We start from the raw sequence: 21,846 nt of genomic DNA on the forward strand, positions 1-21,846 counted from the left end.
TCAAATGAACACTTGATTTTTGCTGATAACTCTCATTAAATTAGTGAAGAAATCTAACATAAAAACCTGTAAACTCTCAGGCAGTTTTTGTTAGTGTGTGTCTCTAATTCTATCATGTTCTGGAACCAGGACTCTGCAGAAGTTCCTTCAGTCAGATACTTGTGTGTTTCTATTTAAGGCCTCAGGTTTGAACGTACAGCAGAGGATTAGAAAGGAGTGATTTTAATATTTAAATCAGTCCAGTAAATGTTGGGAGTAAAAATGATTAAAATGTTGATTTAGATAGATTTGTGTCAAATACTATTGTAGAGTCTCACTTAAATATATCCATATTAGTTCAGTGTATTTACATTTTATAGAATATTTGATTTCTTAATCTCAATACTGTAGGGGCTGATCCTAAATATTATAATAATGATGTAAATTTAAATAAATAATATTGTAGTGCAGAGTCATACATTTTAATCAGGTAAACTTACATAATAAATATCACTGCACAATCTTAACCTGGACATTCATATTATTGAGGTAAATTTACATAAATCATGATATTCTAGAGTCTTAACTGGAATATGTCTAACATGAATCTTTTTGTATTGTGCTGATAAACAACAATAACCCGACTTTCAGATAATATTTATTGTCTGTGATTATGAGACTAAATTCCTCCACATTCTGGAACTTTCCGTGCATCCGCTGTAGGAATAAATAAAAATAAAATCTGTTCATTTCCACATTATCCACATTTATTTATTCTTAATATCTCAGACTGAATGGTAGCTGGCAGTAAAAACAAACTCATCTGCTGGACTGAATTTCCCAAAATGAAACATGGACAGAATTTAACACTCATGTATCCATGGCAACGCTAAAGTTTCTGCTTCTTACCAAAGTTCACAACACAAGTAAAGATTTTAATGTAAAACTTCAGGGATGACTGCTGACCATAAGTATTCTGATCAATACTTCATGATCAATATCAGGACAGATGTTACAATTCCAGCTGTTCCATTAGACTGTAGTTATTCACAGAGAAATTAAAACATCACATTCCTCATAAAAACTAGATGAGACTTTTATTAAATAAAGTGCTGGTGAATAAACAGTGTAAAAAGTGTAAAGCAGCTCCATTAAATCAGGAGATGTGAGACTTCCACAGCATGGATCACCATCTGCTGTGTTGATTCATAGCTGAATGTCAGAATGAACTGAGCTAGAAAAGCTGCTTTGAGCTGCAACATTACGGTCTGACAATCCAACACCATCACAGTTTTCATCTGGTTGTTTTGCTCCAACATGCTGTGAAGTTCAGTTTTTACCTGAATCAATACAGAGATTCTATTTCCAACCAAGCCTGGAATAAAAATTAGAATGTTATGAGGTTATTAATGCAACTAAATCCTTTCAGATGGAAGGATTTACTTCTAAGTTCTAATTCAACTTTCAGTTGGAGCTCATTGCATTCACAAAGAAAAACAGCGAAACCTTCATAGCAACATTTAATAAACCTACAGCTTCCCTGTTGGCTCATTGGTGGAGTTTGTTACTGAGCATCTGAACCTTAAATCCAGTGAGACGACCATCTTCAGTCGAGGCCAGTCAGAGAACTTCAAGACCTTCCATCAGCTGGACCAGATGTGGCATCATCTCCCTCTGAACATCTGGATGACAGGAGAAAAGACAGAAATCAAACACAGATCACAGAAATACAATTTATTCACTTTCATCATTTTATAAAAGTAGCATGAGCTTTATTAAAACTTGACAACATCAGTAATGAAAGTAAATGTTTATCTCATGTTGAAGTTAAATTTAAAGTCAATTTTAATGACAGTTTATCCTGAGATGAGTGAGAATGGAGCTTTTCTTTCCTTTTTAGAATATTCCCTCAAAGTATTCTGTTTATTATTGGCTTTAGAAGCATTTTTCTTTACTTATTTATATTTAGATACCTCAGACTGATGCACTTTGCTGGTTTGCAGATAATTTCATGTACAATGACAATAAATATCTTTTATTACAACATATTTTGCTTAAACAAGAACTGCAAACCTTCTCAACCATCTCTCAGTCTGCAAAATTCCAACTGCGACAAAGAATTATCTGATGTAGTTATTATAATCTTTACTGAACCAGCCCTGGAATTAATAAAAATCTGTATATGGATATGATTTTCTCTGATGGAACCACTAAAACTGCATACAATAAAGTAAATCTCTTCTGCACTGCACACGTTCTACACTTTTGTATAACTCTGGATGTCAGAGTAAAGGCAGACAGATCCACCGATCAGCCACAACATTCTGACCACTGACAGCTGAAGAGAACAACATCCATCATCTTGTTCTAATGCAACGTTCTGCTGGGAAACCTTGACATTCATGTGGATGTTTGACATGTACCACCACCTAAACACTGCAGGACAAACAACCCCCTAGTCTCCATGGCAACAGCAGTCCTTGATGCCAGCTGCCTCCCTCAGCAGGACAAACTAAAACTGCTCAGGAGTGGTCCGAGGAACACGACAGAGCTAAGCTGTTCACCTGGGTTCCACACTCCCCACATCCAGATCTGATGGAGCATCTGTGGGATGGTCCAGGATCAGCCTGGTCTAGGTAGGACCCACCCTGCAACCCACAGGATCCACAGAATCCACAGGACATCCCCAGAGGTTCTGATGAACCACTGGGTCAGAGGAGTTTTAGCAGCATAAAGGGACCAACACAGTATTAGTCACGTGGTCAGAATGTTACACTGTTATATTGTCATGCTGATTATATGATCAGTAAATGTTACCATCAATTATAACGTCCACATTGATCAGGAAAAAAAACAACTATCAGTTCATTCAGAAACTGTGGGGTTAAACCTAAAAACACAGACCTCAACAGCAGTTTGTTTCAAAGCAGAACACCAGCTGGTTTTCACTAAAGAAGCTTTCAGAGCAACAATTAAATGACAGTTTTGTTCTCATTAAGTTCACAGAGTCAGAATCAGCCAAAATAATGTTTACACACATCAGGAAAAGAAAAACTTTTATAAATATTTCATATGTATAAGTACTTCTATACATATAGATTCCTCTTTCTAAGTTTGATCAAATCACGGTAACTCTGTGTTCTGTTGTACGATGTTTTCCCAACAGATGGCGCTACCCTCATGAATGGAGCATCAACAAGTGACGTCTACAACACAACAGAAATGTCTGGAAGCCAGTGGCCTCCACTTTCAGCACCTCTTGTAATTGTAGAGGCCAAAGATAACTTTTATTAATCTTGTGATGTCTGAATAAATATTGATGCAAGTTTTCCTTTTCCTGATGTGTGTAAACATTATTTTGGCTGACTCTGTATAATGGGTTTCTGACAGGTCACCAGGCAACATCTTTTTATAATAATGACAAACATACCTGCATTCTACAGGAGTGATTTTCCTCATGTGCAGGTAAAGATGTGTGAGGAGCTTAGAGATGACAGGAGCAGGAGTCATCCTCACTAATTCAGCTTCCACCTAGAAACAGAAAGACCACAAACAAACACACTGATAGACTCTCAAAAGTTCAACCTCACAGCCTCAAAATATCTGTTTAGGAAGTGTTGTGTTTCTAAATTCTGCTGAAAGCATTGGCAGACATTCTCTTACAAGGTTGTGTAAAAAGCAGCCAGTCCTCTGAGCTACTGAGAAATCTTCCTGAACAAAGTTTCTACATGTAAATCGGCTCAACAAAAACTAAAGCCTCAGTCAGAGATAACAGGTATCGCAAATTATAAACAACTTTCTTTGTTAACTCAGACTTTCTGCTTCAACCTCACATAAAAAGGGGAGTTTAACTCGTCAGGTGACTGAAAATGAACGGCTTGGGTAGTTCTAGATCCAAAAGTAGGATGTTTCATCCCCATGTTTTACTACAAATACATGCAATAATAAATAAATACAATGGCTGGTTGTTAGTTTATTCACTATTAATGTCATTTTATATACTGGATTGAACTTGAGCAGTGGAAGAGAGAAGGAATTTAATGAAATTATGGAGATTCAGAGAGGTAATGTTGTGCAATGTTAAGTTAAGCGTGGTTTAATTCAAAGCAGCTGAATGTTAAACTTCAGTGCAGCTGAACGGGTTTCAGTTAACCTTAAAGTAAAATAACTTTTTTAAATGCTAAAATACACAGCAGAGAAATACAAGTTGAGAAGTTCCTTCTAATAATGAGGACAGCTGCGACAGCAACTAACATAGGTGTTCAGTGGTAAGTTAGCCACCTGTGTTAATTAGCCCGCTAGCTAACTTAGCCGCTTAGCTAGCTAACTTAGCCGCTTAGCTAGCTAACGGTCCGGACCAACTGCTCAAACACGACAAAACACAACTCTTCACAAGTCGCTGACTTAACGTACAACAAAACAACGCTACAGGTTAGAAGTAATTATCTTCTTACCGTGTTTTACTCCAAAAACCAGGTCAACAGCAGCCAGAGATGCTACCAGACGTTCCGGCCATAGATACATAGAGCAGACTAGATCCGCTAGCGCGTTGTCTTCTATAGTATCTATGGTCTGACCAATCACTGCTCTCTGGCTCTCAGTCAGTCTGACCAATCACTGCTCTCTGGTTCCGCCCCCTGCGAATCTTGTTGTCGTTTGGCTCCACACTTGCTGATGACCACTTCCGGTCTCAGAAAATGAAAAAACGGACCTTTTTTCGTTTCTGTCTCTTACTGATTTTGTTTTTTTGTTATTCTAAATATAAAATGAAAATCAAAGCATTTTTAAGATTTCGTATATCCCTTTTTGATCATGGAAAGGAAAAACGCCTTGTATTTCAATTTTAATTTTTGCATTTTAAAACAAAAATCAAATAACCACTCATTTTTTGTTTTTCAATACCCGTTTCAGAACGGAAAATCCAATTGCCACAATAAACACGGACCATAATGACAGGTACCAAGACCTGGAAGATTTTGGAGTTACAGAAGAATTAGTCATCAGTTATTTTTAAGGCCTTCATTAGCTTTGACTGCAGTCAGAACAGCATCTCCAGATAAAACAGGTTTCTCTCAGGACGATGTGAAACAGAGACACCAAATGAAATATCTGATTTGCAGAGAATGCGCTTAAGTTTGTTTATTAGTTTGTGATGGTCACGGAAAAAAGCCTGTATAAGAGTGTGGTGTGATTAACCAGCTGGTCTTTAACTGTGCTGCTAATGAATCTTTGTTGCTAAACATAGACTGTATGATAAAAACATAATAATAATAATAATAATAATAATAATAATAATAATAATAATAATAATAATAATAATAATAATAATTATTATTATTATTATTATTATTATTATTATTATTATTATTATTATTATTATTATTATTATTATTATTACTATTATTATTATTATTAGTAGTAGTAGTAGTAGTAGTAGTAGTAGTAGTAGTAGTAGTAGTAGTAGTAGTAGTATTGTTATTATACAGTCTATGTTTTTTACATTGCAGCATTGGGACTCTTACTTGGTTTTCATTGACTCCAAGCCTTGAAAACGAGCCAATCAGGGACTTTTTGCCGAAGACTCCGGAAAAAGCCGACGCCTCACGAAGTCTCACGAATAATCCGGTTTCTTAGCAACAAATATGTTTGGAAGGGTCTCCGATACAATCCGCGTTTAGACTTTACTGGAGCCCGTGTTTAAGACTTTTTATTTAGACTTTTGGGTGAAAATGTTGAACGTTGAATTAAACTCAGAGCGACTCCAAAGAGCGACTCTGGAGAAGCGACGGAACAACGAGACAGAAAGACGAGAGAGGATTTTTAATGACAAACTGAGGACCATCGGGGTAAGAGTTACTGATTACTGACAATAATACGTATGTTTTTTGTTTGTTTGCTGCGATTTTCCCTCAGAAATCACCTTGTGACATTTTCACACATTATAGTTAAAGTATTTTTTGTGCCTTCCATATGATTCTCCATCTAACGTAGAGAATTTTTTAAAATGCTTTTATAGGTATATTTATAGTAAACAACAGCAAAAGTAAGAGCAGTTAAACTATTTCTCAGGATGGGAATTAGCTTTAGGGGGCATTTTACCTCAATAATTAATATAAACATGCACTAATTCGCATAAAATTTCTTAAAAGAAATCAAATCGGAAAAGACTGCATCAAAAATATATAGTTAACTCTAAAATAGAAAATACTGTCAACATCCAGAGAAAATCCACTGTGTACTGAAGTTTTTAGGAATATAAATCAGTCTATGCGTGAAAAATATGAACAAACTTCTCTTTCCAAACCTATAAACATAAACACAACTACAAGATGTGAGGGTTTGAGGATACTGTTGAATTTGTGGGTCAAAGCATTTGAAATAAGTTTATTTAGAGAAACCAGCTTCAAAAAAAACTTTTTGCAGGTTAAAAAAAAAATACTAGAAGATATCGCTAAGAAATGCCCCAAACTGATTACTTCCATAGCAGCAACTATACTTTTTTTTGCATGAGTTCTTTCAAGTTTTAAGTTTGAATATACAAATGAGGCACTATCTAATTAAAATATGTGCTAATATTCATTCATTTCCAACAGATAAAATGTAGTAAAATAAACACACATTTGTAGTTAAGTTTTTATTGAATTTTCAATACAGAAACAACCACAACACAAACAACAGCCATTTACCAGCTAACGCTAACATTTAGATTGAATAATGACACATGATAATTATGGAGCACTCATCAGTTCATATGGAATAAAATGTAGGAAGTGAGACCAAACTTGGTAGAATTTACTCCTACCATCATTACTACTCCACCAAGGAACCAAGGATTTATGTGATGACGTTTGTCTGTGAATCTGTGAATCTGTCTGTCTGTCTTTCTCTCCATGTGAAACATTACTCAAAAACGGACTCACAGATTTGGATGAAATTTTCAGGGGAAGTCAGAAATGACACAAGGACCACCTCGTTAAATTTTCACAGTGATGCGGCTTATAGTCTGGATCAACAGCTTTGTTAAAGATTTCCCATTGCCAGATATAGCAGCCGGCACCGCCGCTGTAACCATGACAACAAGTGAACACTGTGTCTGTTACCTGCTGACGATCACATGGTTGCATCCTACTACAAACTGACTGTGATTTATCAGTTGGAAATCATCCAAGGAACAACTGATTAAACTGTGGGCTGTTTCTGAGTCCCGCTACATATTTAGGTCATGTATGTAGCAAACCCCAGCCAGACAATGGTGAAGCTCCTGATGTTTCACTAAGCCTTTATTTACGTTCAGCCGTCAGCCTTATTTTGAACACAAATTCACCTTTCTGTCCTTCCCTCCTTTCTTCAGGAAACACCATCAGAGCTTGTTTCCATTCCAGCTGCTTCTACGTTTAGACACATCCTTTACTAGACAGCAACAGCTGGAACCGTTTTCTTTCATCTTTACAGGAATATTCGGACTTTTCAGCAGCGTCTTCGTCATGTCAAGAAACTGCTTCTTAGATAAACACTTCCTGTGCTGCTGGAATGGTGACAAAATAAAAGCCTGTAACATTAAAAATATGCCTTCAAAATAAAAGCATGAAGGGAACAATTATTGTAACACCAGCAAAACAAAGGTTTGCCAAAACTGATGAACTGATCAACAGACCTTTATAAGAGTAATTTACACGCAATTTGGTATCCATACATAACGTGCACGTGCATAACACATGCCTGTGCTCAGCACAAAGTCATTTTTTATTAAAGATTTCATTCGTCTGAAATGATACGTCAACTGAGCAGCCTTGGAGGAGGACTCTGCTCTCTGAGTGCTTTCCCGTTTAATCTTGCAATAAGCTCTTTAACAGAGGCTGTATCTGTCATTAACTTCAGCCAGTCTCTAAAACTGGGCCTTACTTGGCTCTTCCAGTGTCTAAGAACAATTCTTACTTTGATGATAAACCCAGCTAGTGCCAGGACAGACTCTGCTATAGACGCCCCTGGTGGGAGCAGGGATCCGTCTCCAGCTGGACATAATTATCTGGTAAGGGTGTGGTTCACCACTCCCCAATAGTTTTAATGACTTGTTGCCAAAAAGGCAAGACCAGAGAACAAGCCCACAAAAGATGATGAGACATCTTGATGATGATGAGATTGTTGCTCATTAATCCCATCTTATGAAGCTTAACTGGTGTATAGTAGTACCTGTGCTTAACCTTATAGTGTGTACATTTACTGAATAAACACCCACTTGTGTATTTTGGATGTTTTTATCTCTTACAGGTTGATAAGGAAGCTCTGGACCTGCAGGTAACGGAGAAGAAGAAACAAGAAGAAGCAGCAAGGAGAGAACAAAATGCTTACGGTGAGTTCCCTAATAGGATGAGTTCTCTATGTTGAACATGCATTATTGGACATTATGAGAAATGATTTGATATATGATGTTCTCCAAACAGATGCTGAATTACTCCGTAATGGAAAAGCAGCTAATATTCGCTATAAAAACCAAGTGAAGGAGAAGCGTGCTCTGGAAAAGGCCACCGTCGACTTCAGGCTCCACAACCAGCAGCCTTGGAGGCAGCAGGAGTTTGATCTGAATGACCCGGACCTCTGCAGAAAAACAGATCCAGGAGATGCACAGATGATTCTCCCCGGACTGGTGGGCGAAGACCTGGAGAGTCAGAGCAGACTGCAGAGACAGCAGGAGCAGCTGAGAGAGTGGCTGATCCAGCAGCAGGCCGAGCAGGCAGCAAGAAGACGAGAAGAAAAGCTGGAAGGTAAATTCTGTCGTTTACAATACAGGACACCGTCTGCACAAATGAACCTCACTTTATCTTCTCCTGCTGGAGTTTAGAGCAGCACTATGAGAAACACAGAGTGGAGATGGACAACATAGCTGTGCAGCTTCAAAACCTGGAGATGGAGAGGAGAGAGGCAGAAACCATCGCTTGTAAAGATTACAACCTGGCCAAGGTGGGTCATTCTGGACTCAGACACCTTGAATGACGCTAACCCTGGTGTCGTCCTGCGGGTCAAAATGACCCGTTTTAAAGTTTGAAAATGTGGGAAAAAAATGTATTTTCACAGTGAAACTTCTGATGTCCACATTTTCAACATTTTTGGGAAATCTTTGAACATTTTTTGGTGGAAAAAAAGAAATGTTGAAAATGTTTCTTAAGAACATTCACATAAAAATCAACCAAAATCCAGTGAAATTCGCAGGATTTTGGTTGATTTTTTTGTGAATGTTCTTAAAGACAATATTAGAAGTTTTTTGGGGGACCAACACAATGCTAGGCAGGTGGTCATGATGTTCAGCCTGATCCGTTTGATGATGTGTCTCTAACTGTTCTCTGTGCATCTGCAGAGGACTGAGTTGGAGAAGAAGCAGGAAGAGGAACGCTACGAACGAATCCGCATGGACTCGGCTCGTGCAGCTCTGCTTCTAGAGAGGCAGCAGGCGAGACTGAACAAGCAGCTGAGGAAACATCTGGACAACACCAACGTCCAGCTGGCCCAAACACACCAAAAGCAGTCAGTAACGGTTAGAAAACACGGCGTCTTATTGAATTATTAACTTCTACACACTGTAAATTGTCCCACTCTGTTTTAAGGAAGCCGGACATAGAAAGAGGAAGAATTGATGACAGCTTCTTCTCCCAGTTCAACACCTGCAGCAGATGATGGACGACACACTGCACTGATACACGATAGGATAATAAAGAAACTGAACCACACAGAAAATCAACAGTTGTCTTTGTCATGTTTAGTTCACATTTAAATATGTCTATGAGCACACAGAATAGATGTTTCAAAAAAATAACCCTTTGTTTTTGTGCTGTTGTCTTATTAAACACCCATGATAGCTAAAAATCTAAGTCACATCCAAGTAAACGTCCTGTAAAACTGTAAAAATCCCTCAATCACAGCAGTTTAACCCTCGTGTCGTCCTGCGGGTCAAATTGACCCGTTTTAAAGTTTGAAAATGTGGAAAAAAATATATTTTCACAGTGAAACTTCTAATGTCCACATTTTCAACATTTCTGGGAAATCTTTGAACATTTTTTGGTGGAAAAAAAAATGTGAAAAATGTTTCTTAAGAACATTCACAAAAAATCAACCAAAATCCAGCGAATTTCCCTGGATTTTGGTTGATTTTTATGGGAATGTTCTTAAAGAAAATATTAGAAATTTTACTGATATATATGGAATCACTTTAGATATTTTTAGGATTTTTTGGGAAGATTTTTACTCATTTTTTGAAAATATTTACAAGAATTTTCTTGCCAAATTTGAGGGATTTTTTAAAATAAAACTTTTAAGGGAAACTTTTAAGGAATTATTGGAATTTTCTTCCTGAAGGTTGCAAATTTTCAGAATTTTTTTTTGCTGAATTATTATTTTATTTTTTTCAGACACGGAAACAATATTTTGCCTGTAAATGAGGACAACAGGAGGGTTAAAACACACAGGATTTAAGAGCCATTTTAACAAGCTGCCTGTTACACTAACAAGCACAAAGAGAAGTTAAAAGCATTTATTACATCAACCACAGCAGGGCACTGTTGGTGTCTTTTATAGGCAGCATGAACAAATCTGAATCATAAAGTGCAAATTCTTAAAGATCCTGAATAAAACTACACACAGTAAGCCTTTGATGCCTTTCATATGTGCAGTTTGGGTAACGGTTGGCACATTTAACTATTTCGCAGTGACCGTTGTATCTGCAGTTTATTTTAACTCCATTGTGAGAGTGTAGTTCCCATATTCCCTCCAACTAACCCTGTTATTCTATATTTGAGCTGACCTCAAACCGTCTCAGCAACTGTGTGTTTATTTTTCACATTTTAATTTAGAATCCAGCTGACTAGTCTTTCCTTTCTCAGAAGTGAAGACTGCTCTACGATTGCAGCATTGTTAAGTTTGAAAGCTTTAGTCTCTGTCTAAAAGGCATTTTCAGAGACAAACGTATTCCACTTCGTCTGCCACTGAGCCAGAGCTTCCTCTTGTTGCTGTGGAGTCAAAGAGCTGTACCTGAAAGACAAACGAGGAAATGTGAGAGGAACCTGATGACCAACAGCTTGTGGGTACAAACTATTCAGATGTCATCAATCACACCTCGGCTCACCTGATGGAGTTTATGGCCAGCTGTTTAAGGGAGCCTAAATGGGATCTGATGCCTCCAAAACCCACAAAAGCTTCGTAGAAGTCGTAAGAGAGGCCAGAGGCTCCGAACATGGCCGGATCATCAGAGCTGATGACCACTGGGTGATCTTCTGACATCAGTCCAGCTGCTGGATGGTTCCGCAAATCTTTCACCAACTTCATCACCTGAATTAAGACACACGAGAGGAGAAATCTGTTCACAAGACGCAAAATGATCGAACGTATAGCCAGAGCTGGAAAACATGGTTATTTTTATACCTGGTTGGAGATGGGACACACTTCCAGAGCAACCCCTCTCCTCCTGGACAGGTCTCTGGCCAGCGGGTGGCGAGGTAGAGCAAACCCATGTCCTATACGTGACGTGTTAAAGAGAAGAGCATCCAACAAGTTCTGATCCACCTCAGTGCCCTGGAGATCTGGAGAGGCAAACAACATTTATGTTATTTAAAACAGCGAGTCTCTGCCTGAGTTCAAGCCTCAGTGAAAATGAAATTCATTTAGTTTTGCAGCAGTTTAGATTCCTGAATATGATGCAGATACGCTGAGAATTCTCTGACTGATGGAATACTTTGCATTGTTGTTCATTGTTGTTCATTCAGGGCTGTCAGTAACGATAAAATACATGCACGACTCTGTAACTAATGACATCGTCGACCACCATAATCCCCAAACTCGACATTTCTCCTTAGAGCAGGGGAGTCAAACTCATGTTAGTTCAGGTTCCACATTCAGTCCAGTGTGATCTCCAGTGGACCGGACCAGTAAAACCATCATAATAACCTCTAAATAACTCCAAATCTTCGCTTTTTTTCAGTGCAAAAAAAATGTTGGGAAAATATTCACATTTAAGAAATTATCTTTTTACAAAACATCATGAACATCCTGAAATTTCTCAAGAAAAATAAATTAAATTACAGCAACATTCAGCCTCAGTTTATCATTTCCACATTACAACTTCCAGATCACAGAGTGTCTACAAAGGAACACAACATTTAGTCACAGCTATCTGGAACTGGATGATGTAGTATTTTACTTTATGATCAATATGACAGAAGTCAGACAAAAAAAGACACAAAACAACAACAAGAAGACAAAATATTACACAAAGGAGACACAAAACGACAAAAATGAGACAAAACGACAAAAATGAGACAGAAAACGCTGAAAATGAGACACAAAACAACAAAAATGAGACACAAAAACAACAAAAACATGAAACAAAGGACTAAAGTCAGACAATGAAATACAAAAAATAACAAAAAAAGACAAAATAATACACAAATGAGACACAAAATGACAAAAATGAGACACAAAACAACAAAAATGAGCCACAAAACAAAAAAAATGAGACACAAAACAACAAAAATGAGACACAAAACGACAAAAATGAGACACAAAATGATGAAACAACAATCTAGTATTTTATTTTATGATCAAAACTTGTCATGGTCTAGAAATGATTTTAAATTTATCCATCCATCCATCCATTATCTATACACCTCTTAATGCTCACTAGGGTCATGGGGGGGTGGAGTCTATCCCAGCTGACTCAGGTGAAGGCAGGGGACACCCTAGACAGGTCACCAGTCTGTCACAGGGCTACATACAGAGACAAACAATCACTCTCACATTCACACCTACGGGCAATTTAGAATGATCAATTAACCTCAGCATATTTTTGGACTGTGGGAGGAAGCTGGAGTACCCGGAGAGAACCCACGCATGCACAGGGAGAACATGCAAACTCCATGCAGAAAGATCCCGGGAAAGCCGGGACGTGAACCAGGGATCTTCTAGCTGCAAGGTGAAAGTGCTAACCACTACGCCACTGTGCAGCCCCCTATTTTAAATTTATACTTTTACTAATTTACCATCTGCAGTTAATGTCTTCTCTGGAATTTTTACACTTTAAGGGCCGGATTGGACCCTCTGGAGGACAGGATTGGAATCTCTGGAGGGCGGCTTTTGGTCCGCGGGCTGCATGTGGGACATCTCTGCTTTAGAGTGTGTAATTTAAAAAAGTATCCAAACACTTAGATGGAGTTTTCTAAAATGTTTAAAATGTTTATCAATAATGATGTGGAAACTTGCTTTAAACAGAACACACACACAGTTTGGGATAACTTCCTCTTGAAGTGTTTGTTAATATACATAAAAACAGCTTATTTTTGTGACGTGGGGATCAGGATGGATTCTGAGGACCTTGATGAACTCACTCGTTTCTCCAGCATGAAAAAAGAACGGCATCGGAACTCCTCTCTCTGCAGGCAGCGACAAGGCTTCTCTGAAATCCCACAGCGGCTTTCCACTGTCCTCCCGACCCACCTGGACATGCACAGAGAAAGGAAGCGCTTCAGTCAACAAATACAGGAGCTATGATTTCATAGCAACCACCCAGACGTGAAACAGTTTTTACTATGTGTACCAAAGGTGGAATTAGTGGAAATGATTCCCACTGCTACATCTTTTACTGCAGTTTAACAGTAATCACAGAATAAATGCTGTTGCCTCTTACCATGTCAAAACCAGCCATGATATCTGGGAAGTCCTTCTGCAGCTTCATAGCCTCCTCAACAGCTCCAGTCATCACCGACGCGTTTACTCCCCTGAGGAGACAGTATAGAGGGTGATAAATGAGTGAAGCATGAATGGTAAAATCCATATCAAAAGCAGTCAGAGCAGTCACCTGTGGATTGAAAAGATGACTCTCACTCCAAAGAAGTCTGGGTGGTTTGCTTTGAACTCCCTGCTGATGTCCTGGTAGGTCCTCAGAGTAAAGGCTGAGTCATGAGTGCTGCCGTCCAACTCGTATATCTGGGCAGCAAATAAGAAATCTCTTTAACCCTCCTGTTGTCTTCACTTACAGGCACCAAAAAAAATATTGTTTCCTTGTCTGACAAAAATCCAAAAATCCAGCAAAAAAAATTCCCCAAATTTCTGAAAATTTGCAAACCTTCAGGAAGAAAATTCCAATAATTCCTTAAAAGTTTTCCTTAAAATTTTTATTTTAAAAAAAAAAATTCTTGTGAATATTTTCAAAAAGTTAGTAAAAATCTTCCAAAAAAATCCTAAAAATATCCAGAGTGATTCCATATATATCAGTAAAACTTCTAATATTTTCTTAAGAACATTCACATAAAAATCAACTGGTTGATTTTTTTTTTGTGAAAGTTCTTAAGAAACATTTTTAACATTTCTTTTTTTCCACTAAAAAATGTTCAAAGATTTCCCAAAAGTGTTGAAAATGTGGACATCAGAAGTTTCACTGTGAAAATAGATTTTTTTTCCCCACATTTTCAAACTTTAAAACGAGTCAATTTGACCCACAGGACGACACGAGGGTTAATTAACATACAAATGAATGCAGTGGACACAATAAACACAGGAGAGAAAACATAAACAGTTAATGTAGACATTATTGTACCTCTGCAAGTAGAACCCGCAGCTCCACATACATGACGTTGTCCATGTAGAACTCGCTGAGGCCTTGGTAGAAATATTCTCTGAACACAGGAGCATACATGACCAGACCCCACAGCGCCAGGAACTTCTGTTCAAATGCTTCCCAGACCACATCCTGACTGGGATACACCGCCTCTGGTTCCTGGTCGGTGTAGAGCGTCAGGTTGTTCCTTATGCTGAGAGCAAATATGAAGAAGAAGACACATGGAACTGGTCATAATTAACAGCCTGTCTGTTTACACCAGGGGAGTCAAACTCATCTTAGTCCAGGTTCCACATTCAGTCCAGTCTGATCTCCAGTGGACCGGACCAGTAAAACCACAGCATAATAACCTATAAATAACCACAACTCCTAATGTTTTCTTTTGTTTCAGTGCAAAAAGGTACATTCTGAAAATGTTCACATTTAAGGAATTATCTTTTTGCAAAACATCATGAACAACCTGAAATTTCTTAATTAAAATAAACATTCAGCCTCAGTTTATCATTTCCACATTACAACTTCCAGATCACAGAGTGTCTACAAAGGAACACAACATTTACTCATCTGGAACTGAACCAGAGAGGATTTTACTTTATGATCAAAAGGACAAAGTGAGACAAAAACGACAAAAACAAGACAAAATATTACAAAAATGAGACGCAAAATGACAAAGAAGAGACACAAAACGCCAAAAAATGAGACAAATGACCCGAAACAAAAAAAGTGAGAAAAAATTAGACAAAAAAGTTACAAAGCAACAAAAGACAAAAAATTACACAAATAACACAAAAAAATTGACAAAAAAGTCTAACTGATGTCACACAGCAGGAGATTGCATTAGAACACCCCACTTATTAATCATATTCTTTAGATCACCACCGTCGCACACTTTAGATGCTGTCCTTCATTTGCTGTAGAAGATCAGCCTGAACTAGACATTTTTTTCCCAGTTTGCTGTTTGTTGTCAGTCGTTGGGCAAAGTTGAAATATTTTAAACCAATCATAGTCCTTTAGTTTACATCAGGAGGTCAAACTCATCTTAGTTCAGGTTCCACATTCAGCCCAATTTCATCTCCAGTGGACCGGACCAGTAAAATCACAGCATAATAACCTAGAAATAACCACAACTCAAATTTTTCCTTTGTTTAGTGCAAAAATTCATTCGAAAAATGTTCACATTTAAGGAATTATCTTTTTGCAAAACATCATGAACATCCTGAAATTTCTGAAGAAAAATAAGTTCAATTGCAGCAACATTCAGCCTCAGTTTATCATTTCCACATTACGACTTCCAGATCACACAGTGTCAACAAAGGAACACAACATTTAGTCACAGCTATCTGGAACTGATGATGTAGGATTTGACTTTATGATCAAAACGACAAGCCAGACAAAAAACAACAAAAACAAGACAAAATATCACAAAAATGAGATGCAAAATGACAACAAAATGAGACAAACGACACGAAACAAGGCAAAAGAGACAAAAAAATCTGACAAAAAAGTTACAAAGCGACAAAAACGAGACAAAAATTACACAAATGACAGAAATGAGACCAAAAATGACAAAAGCAAGGAACAAAATGACAAAAACATTAGACAAACAACAAAAGTCAGACAAAAAACAACAAAAACAAGACAAAATATTACAAAAATGAGACACAAAATGACAAAAGAACTAAATGCACCACTTTCAGAGATTAAACCCAGAATAAACAGCCTAAATTCAGGCAGTTTTGCACATTTTGCAGGCACACAACCACAAAAAAGAATTTTTGAAAGCCCAAAATTTGTGCTTCAGAAGCGTTGTTTCATCCTTTGTGACTCCATTTCCCAGAATTCCCTCCTGTAGTGAGTGTTTGAGTTCTGTGAATGAAATGCTAACAGGATGTCATGCACAAATGCAGACGAAACTAAACAATTTTCCATATTTTCAAAGAATAAAGAGCCTAGAGGTGTGATTACATGAAATAAATCTCAGTGTTTGAGTGGTTTGTTTTCTTTTCTCCAACATTATCTGAATAAAATCCTGCTACGGAGATAAAGTCACCTGTTGTCCAGCTCTGTGACGTTGACCATCTTGGCTCTGAGGTGTTTCAGCTGGATCCAGGGAGAACATCTCTGCAGAGGTTTTGGCAGCTGAGACGAGAAGATGAATCTGATGGAACGGTTGTCAGTGATGCACATGTAGCAGTACGGCCGATACGTCACGTTCTTCACCAGCCACTCTACGTCCACTATGGCTAAGTCATGAAGGTGGAGCGCTCCACCTGAAACAGTGAATTACAGAAACAGAAAGAAATAAGAACTGAGAACTTTGTTTAAATCTGTTTATGGGTTCATTCATTATTTGGAAAAATTTCCTGAATGAAGAAATCCCAACTATGTGATTTTCATTATCTTTTGAAACACTCTATGTTAGAAATTCATCATTGCTGGGATTGGGTCCTTAAATCTGTTACATATGAGAGTCTGAATCCATATTTTTCAGACTGTTATCACTACTTGTACGTTCATGATACAAATGCTCAGTCATAGTGTTGGCTGCTTACTTCCCATCCATTTTTACAAATTATTTATTAAACAGACAAAAAATGGTTTGGTCCGTTTGGTTGTAGCCATGACATTTATACTAGCACGGTTAAGTTTAGTAATTTACAATACCGCAAATTCCTGCTTTATTATTATATAAGTTATTCTCTGTAAGTAATAACACTATATGGTCTCACATTCTTATGTATTACAGTCAAGTAAAGCAGTTTTTTATATCATTTTTATAGGGTTTAATGTTCAATATATAAATTACTCAGGTATAGTCACACCTTTAATTACCCTACAGGACCTTTGCTGTGATGTGCAGTCTTCTTGGGTCAGGTAATGTATGAAAATGTCAATTTTATCTTGTTTCTGCTACGTGTCTGTGATCTTATTTATGTGATGAATAAGCTTCCTAATTTGACGTTTGTTTGTCTTCAGTATTAAACACACATGATCAAACACTATATAGACACATTAACAAAGTAAAAAGCTTCATTTTTACTAGAGGGGTGTTTAAAATCATGGCTTTCCACATTTTACATTATGAATGCAATAATTTTATTTCAAATAATGAATTCTCTACTGTGAGTCTTACAACAACAATTGATTTCATGAGGAATTCAACAGGCTACCTATTAAATGCACACTCTGAGGTATGAAATGACCATAGCAGATATATTTTGTATATCTGTGAGTGACTGCGTACCTTTAGGCATCTTCTGCAGCAGACTGAAGATGGGACTGCCCTTGATGAGGTCCCTGGCCTTGAAGAAGTGCATGGCAGGAGGAAAGTCCTCTTTTGCTGTCTCCTCCTGCTTCATTTTAAACAGAAGGGCGTCCAGCCGCTGCTCGGCGTCGCTCAGCACCACCTGCCCACCTGTCTGCATGGAGGCCTCCAGGTGAATGAGGGCATCTCTCTGCCTGGGGTCTGGGATGGACAGGCAGCTGGTCAAGCAGCACAGGAGTAAGCAAACCACATGGGGGCGCTGTAGAGGGACTGCCATGGCCAGGAGAGGGTCTGGGGTTTACAGGGTGTACAGTCTGGAGCTGGATAGGAGAGAAAACATGACAGTAGTTAAGGCAGAGCTCACTGGGACAAGGGGAAATGTGTAATATAATCATATGTAACAGAGTCAGAGGGGTATATGTAGAATCTTATGTGATAGTGACAGAGGGGTTAGTGTAGTACAGCAAGTTCACATCTAAGGGATTACCTTTTTACAAAACATCATGAAGAAATTAAGGAATTTATAAAGAAAAATGAATTCAATTTCAACAACATTATTCCTCAGTTTATCATTTCCACATTACAACTTCCAGATTGCAGAGTGTCTACAAAGGAACACAACATTTAGTCACAGCTGTCTGGACCTGATGATATCGTATTTTACTTTATGATCAAAATTACAAAAGTCAGGCAAAAAAAAAAAAAGACAAAAACAAAACAAAATAATATAAAAATGAGAAACAAAACAACAAAAATGAGACACAGTGACAAAAAAGAGACACAAAACACGAAAACGTGACACAAACGATAAAAGTCAGACTCTAAAAGACAAAAAACAAAAACAAGACAAAATATTACAAAAATGAGACAAAAAATGACAAGAATGAGACAAAATGACAAAAATGAGACACAAAATGACAAAAATGAGACCCAAACCGACAAAAAATGAGACACAAAACAACGAAAACATGACACAAACGACAAAAGTCAGACAAAAGACAAGAAACAACAAAATCAAGACAAAATATTACAAAAATGGGACAAAAAATGACAAAAATGAGACACAAAATGTCAAAAGAACAATCTAGCATTTTACTTTATGATCTAAACAACTTGTGGTCTAGAAATGATTTTAAAATTATAATTTTACTAATTTACAATCAGCAGTTAATATTTTCTCTGGAATTTTTACACTTTGAGGACCGGATTGGACCCTCTGGAGGACCGCTTTTGACCCGCAGGCCGCATGTTGGACACCCCTGATTTATGGTTTTATGTTATTTGTAATTTCTTTATTGTTGATCTGCCAATGGGACTTCTATAATCTCTCGTATTTATGTGTAAATATACATTAATACGAATAGCACCATTTAAAAAAGTAAAAATAAACATGAACTGGGAAGTCAGAGCAGCTTGTTTGGAGAACTGAAAACTGTTGTTCCGCATCAGCTCATGTAAAAATAAAGCGTCAACATCTGCTGCAAAAAGACATAAAAAGGAGCAGAGGTTTGTTCCACACACAGCCCCATAGAAAGCATTAGAGTAACTGTGTGTTTACTCATTCGTTTGAGAAGTAAACAGACTAACAAGACAAACAAATGGCTTTAGTTACCTTATTTTAATCGTAGCTGTCTCGTCTTATAGGTGGAAAACGTCTTAACCGTGAGCTAGTATAGCTGCTGTCTCTAACGGCTAGAAACTGGCGGAAGGTTTAGTCTAATAACCGACTTTACTATACTCTACTGTACCAGGGCGGATTGTAAACAAATCTACGTTTACACAGCGCATGCGCAGTCCGGAGCGTCGAGGACGTCTAGCGGAAGTTGGTGATGAATTTCCGCCACCTGTTGGACGGAAGAGGACGTTACTGACGGTCTAGTTCATTTGTACAGGGAGATATCAGTCCGTGGATTTGATTTTAAAAATTTTAAGTTGTGTACTTGTTGCTGATGAAGCGGACGTGTAAAAATATGTTTACCTACCTCCGATCTCTGACAAAGGAGGTGATTGGTCGGCGGTATCTGTTCTGCCTGGCAACCCACCTCTGATTGGTGGAAAAAACTACAAGGAAGGCAGGTTCGAATCAGAGCGCTTAAATTTTTATATTCTTATAAATAAGTAATAATTAACATTCACTTTTTAATTATATTTTGTCGTTAACTATCATAGGATAACGTTATTTCTTTTACACGACAACTCAAAGTAAAGATGGTTTTACCATCTGTCAGATGGGTCACCTGATAAAAAAGGACACGTCAGATGACGCTCTGAAGAAGACTGCAGTTGCAGTTGAAACATGTCAGCTAAGAGCACGCCACAGAAACCACCTCACATTCAATCTCCGATGCAGAGACGAGGACACAACACAGAAAAGCCTCAACATCGGACACTGAAAAAACGCACAAACCTCACAGTACATGACATTATCACACTACTCCGGGTCGTTGCCACATCCACCTATTTTCAGTTCAAAGGAATTATTTACAGTCAAAAACAAGGTTTTGCAATGGGAGATCCACTATCTGCAATAATGAGTAATTTTTTCATGGAGGACCTAGAAACGAAATCCATCCACACAGCACCCACACACTGCAGACCCACACTCTGGAAACGATATGTTGATGACATCCTGGAAATAATAAAATCTGGACACACACAAGAACTTACTGATCATCTGAACAACACGGACGACACAGGAAATATACAATTCACGCACGAAGAAGAAATAAACCGGACCATTTCATTTTTGGACTTAAACATACACCACAGAGAAGACGGCAGCATTAAGATCACAGTTTACAGGAAACCTACACACACAGACCAGTACCTCGTCTGGACATCAGAACATCCACAGCTCACAATCTATCAGTAGCTCGAACACTTTATGAACGGACCAGCAGCATAACAGATGATAAAGACAGACAGGAGGAGGAAAAACACATCAAGAACGCACTCATACACTGCCAATACCCGATATGGGCCATCAACAAAGGAAAACAACAAGCTAAAAACAAAGTAAAAAGATCAAAAGGAAACACAAACAAAACGCACACAGCAACCGGACAATAAAAATAAAGACATAATCACCATCCCATATATCCGTGGGATAACAGAACCCACAGAGCGCATAATGAAAAAACACATCAACACAGCAGTAAAACCACATACAAAACTCCAGCAGCTATTAGTCCATCCCAAAGACAAAATAGAACCAGACAAGAAATGCAATATCATTTATGAAATTCCATGCAAATCTTGCGAGAAAACATACATTGGAGAAACAGGCAGAACATTCAACACAAGATGAAAAGAACACCAGACAGAATGTGAAAAGGAAACAACTGGACGACTCACAAGAACACAAAAAGAAAAGGCCGAAGAAGAAAACAAAAAATCAGCCATCACGGATCACTGCAAAAGAAATAATCTTATCATGGACTGGGACAGGGGGAGGATTGTAACATCGGAGACCAACAAACATAAACGATGGATCAAGGAGGCCATCGAGATCAGGAAGCAGGCGAGCTGCTCCATGAACCGGGACGAGGGGGACTACACCCTCTAATACCTGGGACTCCATCCTCCAGAGACCACCTGACGGCGGGGGGCGTGGCCTATCTGACAGATTCTTCTAAATATCTTCAAAATATTCACATATACACTTCAGAAACAAACTACAAGTTTCTGTGTCTGTAGCTCCACACACACACACTCCCCTGCTTCAAATGACAGACTACATAACAGGATGTAAACAAGGGCAAGAAGCAACATCAGGTAAATAAAAAGGTAGAATTTGTCTCCATAATGTTGTCAGATACTTATCATAGCAATCTGAGCTGGTTAGTCACAAAATAAACACTTTTACTGACATAGTTTTGATGCAAGAAAGATCCCCACACAACCCCGTTCAAACTTAGTTTTAGTTCCTATCACTGAGTTGTAGCGCTGGACTACCTACCTTAAAGGTACCGAGGAGCCGGCTACAAGCATGGAGAGCAAAGCTTAA

At 38.0% G+C, this 21,846-nt stretch overlaps 2 protein-coding genes across 2 annotated transcripts; one reads left to right on the plus strand and one right to left on the minus strand.

Moving 5' to 3' along the window:
- Nucleotides 1-5,641: 5,641 nt before the first annotated feature.
- Nucleotides 5,642-9,708, plus strand: ribc2 (RIB43A domain with coiled-coils 2). Its single transcript, XM_055009171.1, has 6 exons — nt 5,642-5,825; nt 8,248-8,329; nt 8,421-8,741; nt 8,819-8,965; nt 9,312-9,498; nt 9,579-9,708. Exons 1-6 carry the CDS (start codon nt 5,709-5,711, stop codon nt 9,646-9,648), a joined length of 924 nt encoding a protein of 307 aa, XP_054865146.1. The 5' UTR covers nt 5,642-5,708; the 3' UTR covers nt 9,649-9,708.
- A 2-nt stretch (nt 9,709-9,710) lies between these two features.
- On the minus strand, nt 9,711-19,636 carry ada2a (adenosine deaminase 2a). Its single transcript, XM_023269113.3, has 10 exons — nt 19,453-19,636; nt 17,820-18,160; nt 16,626-16,845; nt 14,555-14,768; nt 13,817-13,944; nt 13,646-13,736; nt 13,347-13,455; nt 11,389-11,546; nt 11,093-11,295; nt 9,711-10,998 (listed from the first exon to the last, which is right to left on the minus strand). The coding sequence occupies exons 2-10, from the start codon at nt 18,115-18,117 to the stop codon at nt 10,908-10,910; spliced, it is 1,512 nt and encodes a 503-aa protein (XP_023124881.1). The 5' UTR covers nt 18,118-18,160; nt 19,453-19,636; the 3' UTR covers nt 9,711-10,907.
- Between the last annotated feature and the right edge of the window lie 2,210 nt (nt 19,637-21,846).

This window comes from Amphiprion ocellaris, chromosome 3, assembly GCF_022539595.1.
Source record: "Amphiprion ocellaris isolate individual 3 ecotype Okinawa chromosome 3, ASM2253959v1, whole genome shotgun sequence".
Lineage (NCBI taxonomy): Eukaryota > Metazoa > Chordata > Actinopteri > Pomacentridae > Amphiprion > Amphiprion ocellaris.